The 22,397-nt window shown below is 44.1% G+C and overlaps 1 protein-coding gene across 13 annotated transcripts in view; it reads right to left on the bottom strand.

Annotated features, from left to right (window-relative positions):
• Positions 1-22,397, bottom strand: part of LMNTD1 (lamin tail domain containing 1) — a 295,495-nt gene that overhangs the window by 262,278 nt on the left and 10,820 nt on the right. For 7 of the 13 annotated variants that reach the window (XM_039520482.1, XM_039520481.1, XM_039520492.1 and 4 more), the window contains exons 2-4: positions 20,481-20,691; positions 9,955-10,044; positions 158-333 (exon numbers count right to left, since the gene is read on the bottom strand). In XM_039520482.1, the coding sequence (XP_039376416.1) occupies positions 158-333; positions 9,955-10,044; positions 20,481-20,504 (290 nt within the window). In that variant the 5' untranslated portion in view covers positions 20,505-20,691. Of the gene's footprint in view, positions 1-157; positions 334-9,466; positions 9,516-9,954; positions 10,045-19,014; positions 19,148-20,480; positions 20,692-22,397 lie in introns of those variants that run through there. The other 6 variants (XM_039520486.1, XM_039520484.1, XM_039520487.1 and 3 more) reach the window with 5 other exon arrangements.

Raw genomic sequence — 22,397 nt, 5'->3', positions numbered from 1 at the left:
AATACATGAGGTTGGCAAAACTAGATATCACAAATTTCTTAGGGCAGGGAATTTCTTTTACTGAGCTATAAAATGCCACAACTGCCTTATTGCTCTCTTTAAATAAGAAAAACAACTTTCCATCAGAACTCTGTATTCGGTGCAGAAGCAAACAAACCTTTTTTGGGATCTGGTTTCCATTTGAGCATTCTTGTGTCCGCTGATTTCAGTTCTCATCTTGCCACAACTGCTCACTTCTAGTTGTTCCTGAGGTGCAGGCATCTCCTTTTCATATGTGCCAGAAATGGCAGCCATCTCATCTTTTAAATGGTGAGCCTCAGACGACAGATCAATCTACATGGTAAAGGATGGAAGAAAGGGCCACTTGTAACTTCCAGGGTATAACGTTGTTTTGCCAGCTCAAAAACTGGTCATGCTGTAATCAACCTCCTCCCCCAGGTTTCCTATTTCAGACCTGAGCCTGCAATAACAATGCTCCCACTGACTTCAGTAGCATAGGATAAGGCTTGCCTTCCTTCTGCCCTGTGTTAAAATCCTACAATTTTGTTTGCTTTTGTCATTTAGGCCCACATTTGTAAAAGCATGTACACAACTTTACAAATCTGGGACTTATTCACTTGCACATTGAATTTGTAAAATGAAGCACCCATCTCTCAGACTCAAGATGATGGACTCTGGACTGCTCTGATACACCCACACAACCTCATTCAATGAGAATGAAGTAGGATCCAGGAAGCAACCCTGCTATTGCTCAGCTATGGCTTGTGGGAAGGGTTATTTCTCTGTGACATCCATGATGATGATGCATGTTAAAAAAATAATGCGTTAATTAAATTTGTGACTGAACTCCTTGGGGGAGAATTGTATGTATGTCCCTTTAGTGGAGTGGTCACCCTCTCCGGCCCTGAAGGGGTTAAAACAGCCCTGGGAGAGGGTTGCTCTGGGGAGCCAATAGGGTAGGCTGATTGGGGAAGCAGCCACAGCTGGCCCTATAAAAGACTGTGGGCCAGGAGCACAGAGACTCTCTCTCTAGCTGTGGAGAGAGATGGGCCTGGCTGCTTGGGAACATAGCAGCGTACCTAGAGTGGAGCAGCTGGAGAAAGGCCCGAGGAGCTGGGGAGCTCTGGCCTGGAAAACCCCCAGGCTGCAGGCCTTGCTAAACCCCGGAAAGAGTACTGGGGTTGCAGAGGTGCAGCCCAGGGTAGGCAAAGGCAACAGGTCCAACCCCCCTTGCCGATGATGAGTGGTTGATAGACTGCAGTCTGCCCCAGTGAGGGGGGCTAGATGGTGACTGGCAGTAGCCACTGAGGCAAGGTTGGGATAGAGGGTTGAGAGTTCCCCTGGGTGGGGAGACCCAGAGAATGGGGGGTTCTGCCAGAAGGCAGCACCCAAGGTAAAGGGGCACTGGGGTCTGGGAGGGACCCAGGGGTCCAGCGGCAAGCAGGACATCAGCCAGCAGAGGGCGCTCTGGAGCTGAAGAGCTTATTCCCGAGACAACCAGCAGGAGGTGCCGTGCCAGTGTGTTGTCACATCGCTACAGTCCCCTGCTCTGTTTTACCCTCATTCTGCCATATATTTCATGTTATAGCAGTCTTGGATAATGACCCAACACATGCTGTTCATTTTTAGAACATTGTCACTGCAGATTTCACAAAACTCAAAGAAGGTACCAATGTGAGATTTCTAAAGATAGCTACAGCACTCGACCCAGGATTTAAGAATCTTAAATGCCTTCCAAAATCTGAGACGGATGAGGTGTGGAGCATGCTTTCAGAAGTCTTAAAAGAGCAACACTCCAATGCAGAAACTACAGAACCCGAACCACCAAAAAGGAAAATCAACTATCTGCTGATGTCATCTGACTCAGATAATGAAAATGAACATGCGTTGGTCCGCACTGCTTTGGATGGTTTTCGAGGAGAACCCATCATCAACATGGACACATGTCCCCGGAATGGTGGTTGAAGCATGCGCATGTGACACGTAAATATCTTGCAATGCCAGCTACAACAGCACCATGAGAACACCTGTTCTCACTTTCAGGTAACATTGTAAACAAAAAGTTGGCAGCATTATCTCCTGCAAATGTAAACAAAGGTGTTTGTCTGAGCAATCAGCTGAACAAGAAGTAGGACTGAGTGGACTTGCAGGCTCTACAATTTTACATTGTTTTATTTTTGAATGCAGTATTTTTGTACATCATTTTGTAACTTCAACTTTCATGATAAAGAGATTGCACTACAGTACTTGTATTAGGTGAATTGTAAAATACTATTTATTTTGTCTCTTTAGAGTGAAACACTTGGAATAAAAAATAAATATAAAGTGAGCACTGTACACTTTGTATTCTGTATTGTAATTGAAATCAATATATTTGAAAATGTAGAAAACATCAAAAATATTTAAGTAAATGGTATTCTATTGTTTAACAATGCAATTAATCATGTGCTTAATCACAATTAATTTTTTTAATTGCTAGACAGCCCTACTAACAACCTGACCTTGGCACTGCTAGGAAACTTAGAACTTTGTGATGAACTTGAATGTTGATGTAGAGTGTAGAATCGCCCAAGGCAGAGAGAAAGCTGCCAAAGTACAGTAAATAGCTTTTAATATAATTGCAACTCTTCCCTTCTCAAATGCTCAATCCAATTGACCAATTACAGTGTTTAATTCTCTGAGAAACAACCTATCATTAACTGTACTTTGTTCTAGTCTAACTGGTCCTTTCATGGCAGCTCTGGTGAAAGAACTGTTATGTGAGATCTCATTCCCTACAATAAAATATTTCTGATTGTTTGCAATAAATAGGAATGGGTTCATAAGGAGAATAATGAATTCATTGCCAGTCCTTTACCAAACATTTATTGACTGTCAAGATACATTAAGCACCCATACTTTATACTGGGCCCTGAGCTTATTCTTAGCGGACATATACGAGTGTGTTAAGAAACCTCTATTCAGTACAGTACATTAATGTTAAGTAAGAAATGGTTTCAGTAACCAAGAATCAATTGCACAGTGCATTATTTTGCTATAAATGACATTTTATCATATAAATATCTTCCATAGGAGGTGATGATGATCACATTGACTACAGAATCAATCAGCACTGACAAAGGAGAACAAAGCTCTGTATTTTACATAACTACACTCCATGCTCCCTTGCTACTCTTGTATGTTCTTCCCCTTACATTCTAGAAAGACTACTGGAGTGAAATCCTGGTCCCATTGAAGTCAATGAGAGTTTTTCCATCAGCTTTAATGGGATCAGGATTTCACCACAACGGTGCTTAATGGAACATGTGCAATCTCATCTATTTCTTTGCTTTCCTCTAACCTTCTTGATATATGGGGCTAATCAATGTATCAATACAGTTTTCAGCATCTAAAGTGATCGCCATTAAAGAGTCAACATCCAAATTCAATTTCCTTCCCCAGGCATGCCATTTCTACAAGCTGCAAGGAGTAGGGTGGGAGGTTGGGATAATGGAGACTCTGCTACGGTGGCTCTCTTAGGGTGATCCTCCTGTGGCATGCTAAGTGGACTTCAGAAAATCTTTGCTCTGGTGGAAAAGTGCAAAGCTGTCCACATGCAGCCCAGGCTTTGGCCCGTAAAACACTGGTGGCAAAAGTAACTGTAAAGACAATACTGTAGGAAGTGTGCCCATCCTCTCCTAGTAACTTTTGTATCCCATTTTCTTAGTTTTACAAGTCCCCAAAGGAGAGTCTACTCTGTTACACTAGTGTAAATCCAGAGTCTGTATTTTTTCAAAGGATGTTGACAAGAACTATGTACAGTATTAGTGTATTCTTGGATTTACAGTTGCTGTACAAAACACTTGTCAGCACAGTGTAAATTGGTACTGTGAAACACGTGGGGCCTGCTCTGTAATAATTTATGAATACAGTATGTGACAGGGTTATTGAAAGGTTCACTGTATGAATATAGTGACTTAATTCACAGCAGGACTGTCAGGAAATGGAGACAGGAAGAAGGACAATAACCCGGATAACGGCCTCTCAGCAAACACCTAGGACTTAGTGTTGCTACTCACAGCTCTTGCTGAGCTGCCCAAACCAGTTTAATTAGGCTCAGAAAACAGAGGAGAACAATAGGGCTTGGGGCTTGATTTAAAGTCTCGCTCTCAGAAGAGGAAATGAAGGGGAACCCAGACTTCCGAGGATGGGTTATCTGGGAACTTAGATGTGTCTATTGTCTACTAGGGATGGTAAGCCTGCTAGGTAAGAGAGATATGAGTGTAGACCTCGGTTGTTTTAAAAACCTTTTCTCCTGTGTTATGCTTTGGATGGGGTGTACGCCCCACACTGGCCCTGAAAGGTAAATTCCGCCCAGTTAACTGCCCAGGCTGCACCTGGAGAAGGAGCCAGGGAGCAGGGATTGATTAATTAGACTTGAAGCCAGGGGCGGCTTCTACCCCAGCGCAGCAAGCGCGCGGCGCGGCGGCCGCTTCAGGGCGGCGCGGGTGCTTGTGAGCTCCGCCCCGTCATGCCTGGCAGGTCCACCCACGGGGACGGACCTGCCGCAGGCATGACCGCAGCGCGGGCGCGGCGCGGCCCCGCCCGCCCTCCGCCCTCGCGCATGACCGCAGCGGCAGCGCCGGCTGGTCGGGGCTCCCCGGGACCGCAGCAGGGGCAGGGCCGGCACTCAAGCGGAGCCGAGGGAAGAGGGAGGGAACCCGACCAGGCGCAGGGCGCTGGCGCGGCGCGCAGCGCGCTAGCTGGCAGGCCGAGCCGCCCCTGCTTGAAGCTCAGCTAGGCAGGAACAGATGGGGCTTATATAACCCAGGAAGCTGGCAACAGAAGGGGGCTGCAGGAAGGTAGGCTTTAGGCACTCCCTGGGAAGAGGGAAGTGTGTTGGGACTTGTAGCAGGGTGACCCCCTGCTTCGGCCCAGAGGGGTTTAAAAGTGGCCTGGCAGGGCTTGAGAGCGGCGGTTCTCAAGACTGGGCTAATGGAGGAAGTGGCTGCAGGTGAGGCCACGCCCCAAACTGAACCACAGCTGGCCCCTATAAAAGGCCAGGGAGCCAAAGGCAAACAGTCTCTCTCTGCCTTCAGAGAGGGATAGGCCTGGCTGCTTAGCTTGAGGCCGAATACGTGAGTGGAGCAGGGCCGGGGAAAGGCTGAGGAGCTCTAGCCAGGAAAGCCCCAGGCTGCGGCCTAGCACAAGGCCAACGGGTACTGGGGGTTGCAGAGGGCAGCCCAGGGGTAGGCCAAAGCAGCAGGTCCAAACCCAACCCTGCCAATGATGAATAGGCTGATACTGCAGTCTGCCCCAGAGTGTGGGGCTAGACAATGACTGACAGTAGCCATGTACTGAGGCAAGGTAGGGATAGAGGGTGGGGGTTCCCTGAAACAAAAGGGGAAGCCCAGAGTGAAAAGGGGTTACTGCCAGGGGGCAGCACCCTGGAGAAAAGGGGCACTGGGTCCAGAGAGGGACATGAGGGCCTGAGAACATGTGGATCACTGGCCTGCAGAGGGCGCTCCGGTGCTGAACAAAGCTAATTCCCAGAGTAACGAGCAGGAGGCGCTGCAGGAGTGAGTCAACCCGTTTACAGGACTATAGAGGGTAGTCCACAGTTGCTCCCTGGGAGGATGGAGGTGGGAGGCTCCCAAACCCAAAGGGAGAGGAAGGGGAAGCCAGGAGGGTGCTCAGGGGAACAGCAGCAAGTAATAGCAATGCAAGTCTTGGCTGCTATCTGGAGGGCCCCTGTGCTGGAACCCAGAGTAGAGGGTTGGCCCAGGTTCCCCTACCAGCCGCTGGGGATGTGGCACAGACCAGGCAAAGGACAGTTCACTGCCTGGGATGATTTGTCCTGGAAAGACTTTGATAAACCAGAAGCGGGAAAACGCGTATGGTGACCCAGCCAGGGAGTCAAGTCATGAAGAGGAGGCTGCAGTTCCTGGAGCGAGAGGGGTCCGCAGAACAAGAGGATGACAGATGAAGACACCAGCAGAGGTGAGTGCAACATCTGGCAGAGCTAATCCCCAGGGTGGCCAGGAGGAGGCATCCACTAGTGGTGAGTGCACCCTGTGGCATTCCCACTGTTAAAATTAAACAATACTTTGTTTTAAGAAGGCTATTTTGCCATTGTATTCTCTAGTGGTCACAAAATCCCAAAGGGAGGACCTGCAGGTACCAGAACCCAGGTAGACCTGTTGGGATAAGTGCTCTTAATCCACAGGGAGCTGTAGCCTGACATATGGTCAAAGACAGGGATAATTGTGTGACTTCACCCCAGGGAGGTAAAGATCAAGGCCTCATGTTGATGGGGAACACCCTCAGAGAGACCAGAGAAGGGGTCAGAGGTTCAGCCAGCCCTTAACCATGACATGGTACTATAACCTTCCTGGTTATAGTATACACATCCCAAAAGACAAGTGGCCCTTTCGCAATAGATTCATAGACTCTAGAACTGGAAGGGACGTTGAGAGGTCATCGAGTCCAGTCCCCTGCCCTCATGGCAGGACCAAATACAGTCTAGACCATCCCGTATAGACATTTATCTAACTACTCTTAAATATCTCCAGAGATGGAGATTCTGCAACCTCCCTAGGCAATTTATTCCAGTGTTTAACCACCCTGACAATTAGGAACTTTTTCCTAATGTCCAACCTAAATCTCCCTTGCTGCAATTTAAGCCCATTGCTTCTTGCTCTATCATTAGAGGCTAAGGTGAACAAGTTTTCTCCCTCCTCCTTATGACACCCTTTTAGATACCTGAAAACTGCTATCATGTCCCCTCTCAGTCTTCTCTTTTCCAAACTAAACAAACCCAATTCTTTCAGCCTTCCTTCGTAGGTCATGTTCTCAAGACCTTTAATCATTCTTGTTGCTCTTCTCTGGATCCTCTCCAATTTCTCCACATCTTTCTTGAAATGCGGTGCCCAGAACTGGACACAATACTCCAGTTGAGGCCTAACCAGCGCAGAGTAGAGCGGAAGAATGACTTCTCGTGTCTTGTTCACAACATACCTGTTAATGCATCCTAGAATCACGTTTGCTTTTTTTGCAACAGCATCACACTGTTGACCTATATTTAGCTTGTGGTCCACTATAATCCCTAGATCCCTTTCTGCCATACTCCTTCCTAGACAGTCTCTTCCCATTCTGTATGTGTGAAACTGATTGTTCCTTCCTAAGTGGAGCACTTTGCATTTGTCTTTATTAAACTTCATCTGGTTTACCTCAGATCATTTCTCCAATTTGTCCAGATCATGTTGAATTTTGACCCTGTCCTCCAAAGCAGTTGCAGTCCCTCCCAGTTTGGTATAATCTGCAAACTTAATAAGCGTACTTTCTATGCCAACATCTAAGTTGTTGATGAAGATATTGAACAAAGCTGGTCCCAAAACAGACCCCTGTGGAACCCCATTTGTTATATTTTTCCAGCAGGATTGGGAACCATTAATAACTACTCTCTGAGTATGGTTATCCAGCCAGTTATGCACCCACCTTATAGTAGCCCCATCTAAATTGTATTTGCCTAGTTTATCGATAAGAATATCATGTGAGACCGTATCAAATGCCTTACTAAAGTCTAGGTATACCACATCCACCACTTCTCCCTTATCCACAAGGCTCATTATCCTATCAAAGAAAGCTATCAGATTGGTTTGACACGATTTGTTCTTTACAAATCCATGCTGGCTATTCCCTATCACCTTACCACCTTCCAAGTGTTTGCAGATGATTTCCTTAATTACCTGCTCCATTATCTTCCCTGGCACAGAAGTTAAACTAACTGGTCTGTAGTTTCCTGGGTTGTTTTTGTGTATCTTTTTATAGATGGGCACTATATTTGCCCTTTTCCAGTCTTCTGGAATCTCTCCCGTCTCCCATGATTTTCCAAAGATAATAGCTAGAGGCTCAGATACCTCCTCTATTAGCTCCTTGAGTATTCTAGGATGCATTTCATCAGGCCCTGGTGACTTGCAGGCATCTAACTTTTCTAAGTGATTTTTTACTTTTTCTTTTATGTTCTAAACCTACCCCCTTCCCATTAGCATTCACTATGTTAGGCATTCCTTCAGACTTCTCAGTGAAGACCGAAACAAAGAAATCATTAAGCATCTCTGCCATTTCCAAGTTTCCTGTTACTGTTTCTCCCTCCTCACTGAGCAGTGGGCCTACCCTGTCCTTGGTCTTCCTCTTGCTTCTAATGTATTGATAAAAAGTCTTCTTGTTTCCCTTTATTCCTGTAGCTGCACTGCATTGTCAACAGTAGTTAATCCACAATTAGCCGGTCTCTCTCTTCATATGCTGCATTCTAAGTAATGCTCCCTTAATTTATATCTAGGGTTAGATTTTTTCCACCTCCAAGATGTCTCTTTTTCACTTGTTTATACTAATATTTTATCTCACTTTGACCAAAATATTATCCATCCAGATCTAGCATATATAAAATAATAACACCACATTTATTCTTTTCATCAGGATCTCTCAGTTTTTTTTTTATTTAATTTAATTTAACACACAACACCCCCCAAGAAAAAGAAAGAGAGAGAGTTATATTACCAGAACTGATAGGATTAGGGTGGGATTTTCCAAGAAGTCCAAGAGATTTAGGCACCCAATTTCCACTCAGAAAACACTAATGGAAGTCGAGTACCTAAATCCCAGCCTAAATGACTTGCTTAAGGTTGCACAGCAACTGTGACAGTATCAGAGTTGGGGAAAGAACTCATGTCCTGACTCCCCAATCACCATACTAAACCCTACAATACATTGTATATTTATTATAGCTTCCAGTCTCCCACACATTTGATCAATGTCAAATTAAACTCCTCCTTGCACTCATTACTGAAACCTGTTCATGACATCTGAACATGATACTGACACCTGAAGTTTTACTCCGTTTATTTCTTTAATCATTCATGAAAAGCTGGATATAATAATAAGCTTTGTAACAGAAAAAAATATGATTACTGGTGGGACAAAGGAAAAAGGAGGAAAATCTTTAGTCAATATTCCCTGGGAAAAAGCATTAAAAATAAATATTATCTTCACAGATGGAATACACTGAGTAGCTGACATAGCTTGTTGACAAGTAATTATTTAAAAAACTATTCCTTCCATTTATTGAAGCACTGTCGTCTTCTTGGATATATTCTCTGATCAATGACAAACTGAGAAATGCAATCCAAGTTAATTAAAACTATTAGCTAATAGCAGAGACACACATTCAAAATATGGTTCTTATCTTGCTGTGACAGGCTTTGTGTCCTAGCAAATCCTTTTGCACATAACAGTGGACAACATTTTTTTAGAAATCTAATTATATCAGCCCTGATTCCAATGAGGCAGAAGAAGCCACAACAGTAAATCATGTCAGTGTATGGAATGTTCCTTTCCAGTATTCAGCATCTAGAACGGTGGGCAGAGAAGCAGTGGATCATGTCAATACAAAGTATTCCTAGTGCACGAAAAGCTGGAATCTACTCACTTGACAGGAAGGGTCTGTTGTTTGCATTGATACTGAAGCAGTTGAAGTACTGAAATGAGACCAAACCATTTTTCTTTAATATCAAACCATCTTTAATGCAGCCAGAATTCTTACTGTATACCCTAGAGCTGGCTATAGACTTCAATTCATTAACTTGATTTCCCTTTTCCACTTCCTTATATTGCCTCCTCTGGGCACATGCTGGCTAGATAGTAGGGTAGGAAAACACATAATAAGTAATATTCCTCACACTCTTGTGTACCTCCATATCATTCTGCAGTACATTGCTTTCTGGGATATGCTGAAGGTGAGAGCAATATTTGTCAACAGATATCATGCAATTACAACAGCAGTCTCCTGTCCTAAGTACCAGGAAAACTCAGATCTGATATCATTTCTTGTGACTGTTGGCAAATGCTGATTTTTGGCCACTGTACAAACAGGGTATGTGAAAAGAAGCCATAGAAAACAGGGGATAGGGTGCTAACCTGGGCATCAGGAAACGTGGGTTCTGGTTCTTGGCTCTGCCATTGATCTTGGGCAAACAAGTGCTGCTCTGTGTGCCTTAGCTTCAGCCTCTGTAAAAGAGGGGTAAGGATTAGAGCAGGCTGAAAGCTTTTCAGCCAGAAAAACAGCCCTTTGACAAAATGGAAATTTCTGCAAAAACATTTCCATTGTAGAAATGTCAGGTTTTTACTCTTTGTTCCGTTTTTTCTCAACAAAATCCCAAAATATTCTACCAAAATGACTTTTCTTCATTTTCTTAAACATTCTTAGCGGAAAATAAAGTACATCCCTTTGACCAGCCCTAATAAGGATACTTGCTTTTCACTGTAAAGGATGTTGAGATCCATAGATGTAAAGCACTGCACAAGTGCCAGGTATTATTATGGCACAAGTCTCTATCTAAACTCCAGATTGGATCACGTTTAAGCACAATGCTTACACGTGATAGTCTCCTGTCTGCTATAAACCAGTTTGGTCTGATATGGGGGTACAAGATCAAATTGTGTTAAAACCATGTTAAGGAGTCACACTTTCCAATTCTGCTTCCATTTGCACAGACAAGACTAAACCCAGCTCTATCACGGTCAGGTCACTATTTAAGTACATTGCTTAACCACAGTAAAATTTGTAGAGTAGATGCATGATGACCCAACCCCAGATGATAAGATGAGGACTAGAAGCACCTGCTCCCTCTAGTCAAGGAAACTTTGCTAGACTCCTGCTTGTAAAAATTCATGTTTAAAAACAGTTGTTGCTAGCTGCTATTTTAGCTGTGGTGGGAGTCCTGAAAGGAATGGAAGTGCAAGGCCCACTAAAGACCATTAAAAACAACTAATGGAAATCATTAAAATTTCCTTCCTATGCCACCATAGAAACAATGGCCTTGCAGTGAACTAAATATCACAGCAAATCCCATGACATTAAAGAGATTTATTTGAATTCTGGGAACACAGACTGTTTGTTTATTTGTATATCCACTGGAGTTAGGGAGCAGAGACAAGGGGATCTTTGCAATGTATCGTAAGTTGGATTCCACCTCCCATGATGATTTTAATGTGCTGGGGGTGGGGGGGAACAAGGGGATAAATATCCAACCACAAACTCTAGGGAATGTGTTTTGGATCAGACAGGATAAATCATTTTGATAATGTTGCCTCCGCTTACTGTTCCCTGTAATAGGGCTATTATTTCCAAATGGGTTTTCAAAATAACAGTGGAGATGAGTGCCCATCAAACATCTGCAGTAAGCCTTGAGGGTGCTAACTGAAAGCTGTGTCACAGCCATTGTCTGACTAGTCAGTCAAAGAAATATACATTTTGATGAATGCGCACAAGCATCATTCTCAATCACCATTACATACAAACACAAACAGTAGTGGAAATGAAGCACTTAAACCCAGCTGTGTACATTACTTTGGCCATATTCATGATGTCTTTTCTAAAATAGATCATGCTGTGTGACTTTTCTAAACCTGTCAGTAGAACAAATAATAGTCTGAACCATCCTAGAGGCTCTAATTGCTCTAAACTGTGTCCAAATACACAAGAAAAAATATATTTTGAAAGAAATATATCATTAACAGGAATTATTCATGGGAATAGTGTTGGTTGGTTTGACATGAATCATTTCCTTTGGTGTTTGCAAAACAAGGCAAGATCACATTGTATGGATAGACTGTCACTATAGCTGAATAAACATATTGCTCTGCATTCATTTTAAAATGAGATTATAATGCCACCAATGTAATCAGCTGCTGCTTTTGGTTCACTCATGTCTGATCACTATTTTGTACTAAAAGAAAGTTTAGATTGAAACTATCAGATGGTATCAATACTGCCACCTCCTCTTCTTCCATTGCATCATATCTTACCAGAGCTTATGATTGGAAGCAGTTCTTCTTAATTCAGCTATTTTGCACCATCTCTCTCACTTTGCTGTTTGATGGTCTGGCACTTTCTGTTCCACATTAAACCATTGCAAACATTGGCAGGTATGGCTGAAATGTTATAAATATGGACTATTGGGGAATGCCCCATTTTTCTTAGCGGATGCACAACGTGCATCAAGTGGCATGTGACCAGGATTCATCACTGAATTTGGTCTGCTGGTTGCATCATTAGCTTCCCCAGCTTGGTCTGGGTACTGACGCGAGTGCGACGTGAATGCTGATCCATGTCCACAATATCCCATTGATACCCCCTTGGAAACCCATTGGACTACAAGAGCTTTATTGAAGGGCAGGATGGGAAATATTTAGTAAGAAATAGGGACAGTCCTTCCTAAATGATGCTCATCCTGCAGGCTTTACTTAGCTCAGAAAATACAAGTATATTTGTAATAGCATAGCTGGCTCCCATCCAACACCTCTGCTGATATTACCTGTTGACATTCAGAAGGCACAATCCTGTTTCCATTGAAGTCAGTGGCAAAACTCCCATGGATTTACATAGGAGCAGACCCTGAGTCAGTTTCCTCAGTAGAAGGTGATGTACCCTCCATGCAAATATGTTGCATTCCTAAAGCAGCTTCCCTCTGAAGGTCTCAAAACATTTTACAAACATTACTTACACCTCATCGTGCAGTTATAACATAGGATATGAATATATAGGGATCACGTCCATCAATTTCATCCTCTTTCCCCCTACTGCCCATTATAGGCACTCAAATATAGACCTCTCTCATGTGGAACATAACAGCTCTTCAAGAACCACAGTAACAACGGCATAACAATTTGTGGAGAGAGTTCTAAGGTCCTCATCCACCCACAGCCTGCCCATTCCTACACCTATCTACCAACAACATCTTTTCTAACTCTCCTTCCCTCCCCAACACCGGTGTCACAAAAGCCAGAACAAGATTCCTGTGAGGCCCAAAGCTCTTTCTTTACCTTCCCCTAGGGGACACTAGAGTGTTTGTTAATGCTAGATTTTCTGCTAGGCCTCACAAGGTGAGGGCTCTAGGGTGTTGGTCTGGCAGCTGGGATCTATGAGCTTGTGGAAGCCCCAGCCACATTTTTTTCCACTCAGCCACATTCCCAATGCTTGCCTAGGAGCTGGCACAGGAGTTGCTTTGCCCATTGAGAATTCCCACTACACACTGAGATGATCCTTTCGGGCAGCTACACTAGCTTTAAGTCCTGTGTCTGTCGGGACTGTGGTGAAAAGTGGCTCAGGGTCTGAGCCAGGAAAACAAAATGCTAAATGCAACATGAAAACTTCAGTAGTCCACCCTCACCCTGGCTTTTTTCTCGTACTCTATGAACACTATACTCACTTTTAATTAATAAAATACTTGGGAGACTCAAATCAGAACTGGTTCAAGCTGATATTATGAGTTGTTCTTTTATTGACGTAAAAGCTGGTGATGCTTTATATCACAGCACTGGGGAAGGAGGGCATGAAGTGAAGGATTGGTAAGATTTTATTTTTAACTAAAGAGTGTTCCTAACCTTGGATGGTCTTTGCCCTTCAAGTAATGATGAATTAGCAATCAGAGGTGTCAAAACTACTATACAGTTGAATCAACTTGTGATAAAATAGGGCTGCTTTGAAAATAGTGTTACATGTTAAACTGAAGAGTTTTTTTGCATGGTCTCATGACTCCTGATTTCTGAGAGCTGGGGATTGTTTTAGCCATAGGTGTTCGGTAAGTGACAACTCAGGCTGTTTGTATTAACTTGATGTGTTTTCTTTATCATTGCTATTTTTAGAGCTCTGTGGATACTTTATATTCCAGAAAAATGAATTATATTTGTTTGCCTTGTGCGGCTAGCCAAACAAGGTGGGATTTTAAAAAGTGCCTAAATCTGTTGGGACTCAATCCATTAGGCATAGTTGTAAATCTTGCCCACAGTGAAGTTGTACTGGCACAAAAGTTACTGGCAGAGACATAACTTTAGCACACATGAGTATTTGCAAAAGTATCTCTGGCACTGCCATACAATCAGGAAACAGATTCAGTGCCTTGAGCCAGATTCTGTGCGGTCTCTCAGGCTGACATCACAAAAGGTACAGCCCAAGAGAGGGATGGGAGGGCAAAGGTGTCTCTAGACCTCTTCACACCTCCCAGGTTCTGGGCTGTTCCTATGACCAGAGTAGCCCTAAGTGTAAACGACAGCAGTTCCAGGGGCTTCTCTAATTTATGGCAGGCTTAGCTGGCTGACTGTAGGCTATTTTGCAACCCAGGATTATGGGTGCACAGACCACTAGCCATTCCCTCTCCTGTCTCCAGCTCACCCATATGCCAGGGGCAGTGTAGGGTCACATATGCCAGCCTGACACTAGTCCTGCATAGGGGAATTCCCCCAGGGTCCTCTCTGTTCTCTTTCCACTACTGGAGTAGTAAAGAGGGACCATAATGGGGGCTGGAATTTGGCCTCAGGTATTGGATCTGACAAGTCAGTCAGGCTGTGCTGCTTAGTTGTGACAAGTCCCTGCAGAGAAGAATTCATGATCGATTCGCAGCCTTAAGAATAAATATTGCCACAGACTTCAATTCTTTTCACATAATAAATTTGAGGAAATCCTGATCTGCTCAGAGATGCCATGAGAAAAAGAGGTGAAATTCATCAGATAAATTTTTCTTTGCAGAATATTCACTCAGACCTCGTTATTGGGCCATTCAACCCTGGAAGGAGAAGATTGTTGTGGGAATGCCAGCACTCCCTCCACCCCTGGGGAAATTCAGCTTTAATTTAGGGCTGAGAACCATCAATGGAGGCTGCCCAGGAGGGGCACTGACTGGAGCAGTGTGTATCCCAGACCTTGTTTCCTCCAACACTAGCTCAACCACTTTTGGTGCTCTGCCTGCTGTTTTCTGTAGAGGCCACGGTGGGACAGAGTTTGTGTGGCGCATGCTCCTACATGCCAACTAAGTATGAATTTACCACTGCTGGGAGCCTGCAACCTGAGTTGTGCTTAAAAAAAGAGATGCTTGCCGTCCACCAACTGTCCTCATAAACAAGCCCTCTGTTATGTGACTTAAGGAGAGTCACTTCACATTCATACCAATACATCTTCTTGTGACCAGAGCACAGATGAACCCAAGCCCCAAGGGTAGATGTGGATCTGAACTTCCCCAAAGTCCTGGGGTTGTGTGTAGTGGAGTTTTGGCCCATATGTTATTTATTTCTAATACCGTGCCCCTTTTCAGTTTTGCTTCGTGTCAGCTTGCACCCCTGAGGTTTAGATTCAGGTTTGAACAAAACCCCCTCAAAGTGACACTCGGCTGAAACCCCTGAATTTCACCTGGTTCCAGGTTATACATGATGAAACAACTGCATTTTACCTGGATGCAAGGTCACTCAAAACCTGGCACTAGTTCCCCTTAGGTTCATGAAGCTTGCCCAACCCGGCCAAATTTTGGTTCTGTAACCTGGTCTGGTTTTGGCTGTTGATAGAACAGAATGGAGGAAAGCAACTGTAACAGAGGGGCTTTACATGTAACCATATGGTATTTGTTTTTATGTGCTCAGCCAATAAATTATACTTCTCCTAATTATTAGATTTGCTTCACTTCTCCCTCCTCCTTTCTTCTTGAAGCAGTGTGGGGATTTTACTTGGTTTTGTGTGAGGAGTGCAGAGGCAGTAAGTGGATTAAGGAAAAGTAGCTCTTTGATGTACCAGTATAATACAAATTAGGATTTCCTATATCTTTATTCCTTTATCCTTCATTACTATACATATGTCACCCTATTTTTAAAGTCTATTAATAAAGCAAGGAGAAAACCAAATTCTTTCCAAATCTTCTCAACATGCAATCCATTGAAAGGTATCATTTGCCAAGGAATTGGTATTGTTTACTTTACTCCCACCAATAACATGAGAAACTAAAAAGATACTGAGAGGAAAGGGTTAAAGCGCAGGCCTGGGCTTTAAGAGCTGGGGCTTCAATGGCAGGCTCTGCCAGGACTTTCTGTATGACCTGGGGCAAGTCACTTACTCTCTTTGGGCCTCCGCTCTCTAGCTGTAAAATGGGAATAATCACCACCCTTCGTCTGTATACTTCGACTGTAAAATCTTCAGGGTCAGGACTCTCTCGGACATGTTTTTGCAGTGCCAAACCTAACAGGAATCTGATCTTGGATAGGACCCCTAGATGCTTGTATAATACAAATAAATACTACTGTCAACAGGGCCGGTGCAACCACTTAGTCAAACTTGGCGGTCGCCTAGGGTGCCTAGTGGTTGAGGGCGCTTAAAAGCCCCCCTCAGGCAAGGAGATGAGGTGGAGTGGAGGTGAGCTGGGGCGGGGCGGCACGGGGAGGGCCACCTGCACTAATGGGGGGGGGGGCGCGCACAGGGGAACCGCTCCCTGCTCCAGATCACCTCCACTCTGTCTCTTCTGCTGAGCACACAGCCCCCGCTCTAAGTCTCCTCCAATCGGCGCCACAAGCCTGGGAGGGGAGGAGAATTAGAGCGACGCCGGCGTGCTCAGCAGAGGAGGCAGAGCCGAGGTAAGCTGGGGTGGGCTCCCCAGGCAGGGTTAGCTGCCGCGGGGAGGGGGGGGCTCCACAGGTGGGGTTAGCTGCAGCGGAGGGGGGCATGGTTAGCTGCCACGAGGGGGCGGGGTTAGCTGGGTTGGTGGGTGGCGCAAGGTGGAAGTTTCACCTAGGGCACGAAACTTCCTTGCACTGGCCCTGACTGTCAAATTGTTTAGATCTTAAATTCAGCCCATAATTGGCTGAAAAGTATATGTTATCCTATTAATTCCTTTTTGGGTAATCTACTCTGTCACCAAGAAATCCAAAAACCACAAAAAAAACAATATTTAATACCTACACAGAAACAAAATTTTGTGCTCCCCTTTCAAGCCCTGTAGCAGTAGTTCAACACTTGCCAAAGCAGAGGTGACTTCATTAAAGGTGCTGATGCACAAATGCAGACAAACATATCAAATGAGAGGCCAGATCCTCAGCAGGTGTAAATTAACGCAGCCAGGGCCAACCCTAGACCAAATGGCACTTCAGGCAAGGAGCATCTTCAGTGTCCCCCTCCCCGCTCCATTTGTTAAATTTTTTAATATTAAACCACAACTCAGACTAGAAATTTGAAGTCAGTGATCTGATTTCCACATATGGAACACCTGAAACATTTTACTTCAAACATTCTATTTTCCCTTTTGTTGCTAACAACAAAAACAGTCCCCCAAGCCTGGCACCTGAGGTGGTTGCCTGGGTCAACTGCCCCTAACTCCAGCCCTGAGTGCAGCTCTATTGACTTCAGCAAAGCTATACTGATGTGTACCAGGGAAAGCAATGACTCTTGTTTGAATCTAAGATGCATGAGGAAAAACAGGTTAAAATAATAAGTGGCTCTTACACAGCACTTTTCATACATAGATCTCAAAGCACTTTACAATTGAGGTATCATTATCTCCATTTTACAAATGAGGAATGAGACACAAAAAAGTGACATGACTTGCCCAAAGTCACATGGCAAGCCAAGGAGCCAGGAATTGAACACAGGTCATCTGAATGCCATGCTCTATCCACTAGGCAACATTGTCTCAATTGTTGATTTCTAAATGGAAACACTTTCCTCTTGCGTGGGAGTGCATGTTAGAAGTGATCGGGGCAGCTAATTTGCTGCAATAGTTGCATTGCCGGAGACTTTTCTACCATGACTTCTGCACTGCACCAGGTGTTAGTCACACTCTGTCAATACAGTTTGTGGTTTTGCTAATGAATTAATGAAAGGAGGAAATTATTTTTAGATCTTGAATAAGTGAGAAAGAGCTTTAAAACTTTGCAAAAATGTTCACCTTTTACATTACTGAAAATCATTCTTCCATTTCTCGATCTACAATATATGCGTGAGTGTCAAGCCAAGCCAGTTATGACCTCTGACTTGACTTCTTTGAAAAATGTCATGTTTCTTACAAAAGGGCACTAGGACAATAGGCAAAATAACCACTGGGCCAGATCACACGTTCAGGAAAGTGCCACAGAGGGTGTGAACATAGCTGAGTTTCCACAAAAATGGGCCAGATTTTGTTGGGAGGAGAAGTGCTGTAATGCACCAGCATCCATTTCCCTCCCACCCAACAGAGGCCACTTCCCTACGTTTTGGAACTCAGGAAAGATGTGGAGCTGAGAGTAGTCACTCTCTGCTGCATCCTCCTGCTTGAAATCTTAGTAGATTTGGAAGCAGAAGATAAAGGTGCCCCTGTTGTCTCTTTAAATTAATCCTTCTCTATCCTTTCCCCATCAGCTTCCTGCTGCCAAAGACAAAATGTTTGGAGCAGACAGCTAATGGAAAGTACACCATGGAATCCAGAATGCATTGATGTTTGGACCTTGCTGGGTTTGGAATGTTTGCCACGCTGTAAAACTATACCCAGCCCTCGTTGGGATGATCGCCTGGGAATGCTGCACATTGTTTTCCAGCCCTTCCTCATGAAAGGCATGAATTGGCCCCATGCACATGATACATGTGTGAGTAATTGTCTGTGTTTTCCTGTTCTTTGTTGCCATGCACCTTGCACCAGTATGAAGTGGGTGTAAGATGCTCCTAAGTAAGGATGGAAGCATTTTATACAAGTATTGCACTGGTGCAAATGACTACCCAGGATACCAAGAAATAGAGAATCAGGCCCAGTATCTCTAAAGGAATAGCGCATACTATATGCAAGTCTTCTTACCCTGCTGAGGTGTGGAGGGAATTATACAAACAATAAGCAATAATAATAATAAATAGATACAAATGAATATACCAGTTAACAAAACTAGGAAATTAAAAATGCAAACACTATAAAATATCCATGTCTGCAGATTTTCAACTGGAGAAACACTGCTGCAGACTGCAAGCGATACTGGGTAGTACTGAAGTTCTCAGCATGCAGCTTTTCTCCATAACATAACCAAGCACATCTCAAAGGAGCAAGAGTTTAATCTTGTGATCATTAGTTTTCATGCTGGCTCTGGGTATCTTCCTCCTCTAAGTTACAGCAACTGGATACAACCAAGCTGGAGGAGCTTTAAATTAATCCTAGCATTTGCTGTTCTCTTTTAGTTATCCTTCAGACATTACATAATACTTACTTTCTGGAAGTTCCGGCATGTTAAATCTTCCCAATGCCAGGAATTCTCAGTGGAACATCAATGTGCTAATAACCACGTCTCACATCATGCTTGATCCCTGTGATTAACTCAGCCAGATTTGTTGTTGGTTGCCAGAGGCAACTAATTTTGATTGATGGTTGCCATGAACTTTCCACTGGAGGGGTGGAGCTTGTGCTCTAGTGTTTCCCTGCCTTGCAAACCACTGGCAGAAAACAGGCAAACTAGAACAGCAACTGCTTATAAAGAAATGTACTTGGACCCCCCTCCTGCAGACACTTACATATGTGGGTAACTTTATGTATGTGAGTAATATTCACATGCCTAAGTGTTGGCAGGTTCTGGGCTTTAGTATATGAAAGTTTGTATGGGATAGTTTTTAACACGTATGTTATAATTCTGCTTACACACACCAAAACAAAACAAAAATCAAAAGACAAAGTTACTTCCCATGTGCAATAATAAAAAAAATCTGCTGTCTTTTCTCACTGTCCTACATTAAAGAGTGATTGTGATAAGACAAATCTCTTCTTTAAATATTTATCAGAGGAAAAGTAACATGGCATGCAAGAGATTTGCATGAAACTTGTTTATGAGTTCTGGAGACATGCTTTTATCAGCCATTCTCTAACTCATAACACAATGTTCTCAGTCTAGTTTTAATACATGGTATGGTATGAAAGGCTTTCAGTACGCATTTGAAATGTTTTTCCACACAGGTTTATTTTACTAGCATTTTTCTGTCTCATGCTTGTTTGTGCCTTTAAGACTTGCTTTACATTTTATAGGTTTTTATTCAGTGTAGATGAAAAGCATATGTATTTCCACTCCTCTCTCATTATAATGCGACTTTTTTGAAGCAAAGCATATTGTGTGTGCTAAAGAGGTGTTATTATAACAAGGTTAGTAACTGGAAGCTTTCAAAGCCCTGTTGATGAATCATCGGGAAACTGAACAACAAAATTTGCCCTGCTCTACTCTGTGCTCATTCATATCTTGATCTCTGCCAAAAAACATGAAAACTCTTTCATTATATGAAGGACTGGTAGCACCGCCTATTATTAAGGTTGTCCGATACCTCCCATTAGAAAGCTCTATTTTCCATTGCTTACAACTTTGCCAGCCTTTAACTGTTTCTGCTGTAATTTTATATGCCAGGTGTCTGCTTCAGGCTGAGAAGTTTTGGAAAATGTCAGCCCAAAAGGTTCAGCCACTTTTAAGAACAAGGCCAGGGGAAAAATACATTGTTGGTTTTTTTGGGGGGGGCAACTTCTTCTATGAGAAGCTCTAGCACCACTATGCTTTGGGGAAAGGGCTTCAAATTTGGTGGGGGATCACCTTTGCATCAGGAATCTGCCTTTTGCCATCCCTGTGAAAATCCACTCAGATTTGGCCAATTTATAAGTCTTTGAAAAATTGCAGATTTCACATGCTGAATAGATACTTGCCAGAACTTCACAGCTTAATTCCATCTACGCTGAAGATACTCCAGTCTAGGGCTGAGCAGGACACTCCCTTCAATTTTCTTGGCTGCTCGGGGCCATGCCAGATCTGGGTCCAGGCACAGGAACTGAGAGCAAGGAGCTTATCACTCCTGTTTTCTCAATACTCCCCCTCCCTTCGCTGCTGATGCCCAGGCAGTGTGGAAGAGGAAGGCACCTGAAACAAATGAAGAGCAGAAAAGAGCCAAATGTGGGAGGTGTAGGGAAGGAGAAGATTGGGACAAAGAGCCTGAAGAGGAAGACTGGCATGGGAGACTAATGGAGGGGAGGAAATGGAAACTGGGACTGGAAGTTGCGGGGAGACTGGGACTGGTGGGGCAAGGAGACTAGGACTGGCAACTGGGCAGGGAAATGGGGGAAGGGACAGGGAGCCAGTGGTGGGGAAGGATAGCTCAGTGGTTTGAGCATTGGCCTGCTAAACCCAGGGTTGTGAGTTTAATCCTTGAGGGGTCCATTTAGGGAACTGGGGTAAAAATCTGTCTGGGGATTGGTCCTGCTTTGAGCAGGGGTTAGACTAGATGACCTGTTAAGGTCTCTTCCAACCCTGATAATCTATGATAAGACTGAGATTGGACAAAGCGCTAACTGGGACTGTAAACTTTTTTTTTGGAGGGTGGGGGAAAGGAAGTGAGGAGAGAGGGAACAGATCTGATGAAGAACCAGAGTGCAGAGGGAGAATTGGGACTTCCTGCCCAAATGGACTGTGAGAAGAAGCTGGGCGAAGGATGAACATTGAGATTGGACGAGGAGTCTGGGAAGGGAGACTAGGCCTGGGATCCAGCGATGATGGGGAATGTGGTTGCTGGGCATCTGATTGGAGGCTGGGGTAGGGTGAGAGAGATCAGATGGGGAGCCAGGAGGGAGGAAACAGACTGACTGGATAAGGAAACTGAGACTGGGAGCAGCGGGGAGGGAAGACTGAAAGGGGAGACTAGGATTGGCTGGGGAAGGAGACTGGGATGAGAAGCCTAAGGAGTGGAGACAGGCACTGGCTAGATGAGGGGAATTGGACTGGGACAAGGAGCCGGGGGGGGCAGGGAGGAGGTGGAGGACACGGGAAGAGACGGGACTGGGGCATAGACAGATTGGAAGAGACAGGGCAGAATGGGTCATGCTTGGGGGAAGTGGGCAGAAAAATCTGTATCTATTACAGCACATTCCCCTCCAGGGCCTGAAAAGGAACCAAAGATTCCTGAGTCTCACCATCCCTCTGTAGTGATGGGCCACAAAAGGATTGACAGCTACTACTAGTATCTATTCCTTTGTTAGTTCACACGGCAGAGGTCTATGTGGTGGATCTAAAGGTTCCAACCCTGCTTATGAAACATGTGGGTGTCAATATGATGACGCATGATGGAATTAGTTTTTTTCAGTTTGCTTTTTTAAAAACGTAGGAAGTCTCATACACACACAATATGAACTATGTTAGAAGAACATTACGTTTCCAAAGTCAAGCACTCAAAAGTCAAGAAATGCCAGAATTAAGGTTGCCTGTGCAATCTTAATCCCCGCCCCCAATGGGTGTAGGCCTTATGATAGCCTTTAACTGAATGAACACAAGCTGTTTTCCACAGGACCCCATTCTTGGTTGGCCTCTAAGCCCAACCATGATAAGTAGTAGTTGTGGGGAATGACATACTGTGATTTCCTGAGATTCTTCACATTATTCTGTCTCGTATCAAATTAATAGCTATCACTTTCTTCTGTGGTCTTTTATGGCTTGTCTGCAACGATGATTTTTCTAACAACCATTGATTTCTACTATGTAACATTCCACTTTGAGCCCTTGACTTCATAAATTAATAGATTTGAAGGCCATCAGGAACATTCTGATCATTTAGTCTGACCTCCTGCATAACATAG

Source organism: Mauremys reevesii, linkage group 1 (genome assembly GCF_016161935.1).
Source record: "Mauremys reevesii isolate NIE-2019 linkage group 1, ASM1616193v1, whole genome shotgun sequence".
Classification (NCBI taxonomy): domain Eukaryota; kingdom Metazoa; phylum Chordata; order Testudines; family Geoemydidae; genus Mauremys; species Mauremys reevesii.
The sequence above is the reverse complement of the archived record's forward strand: the minus strand, read 5'-3'. Positions and strand labels throughout refer to the sequence as shown.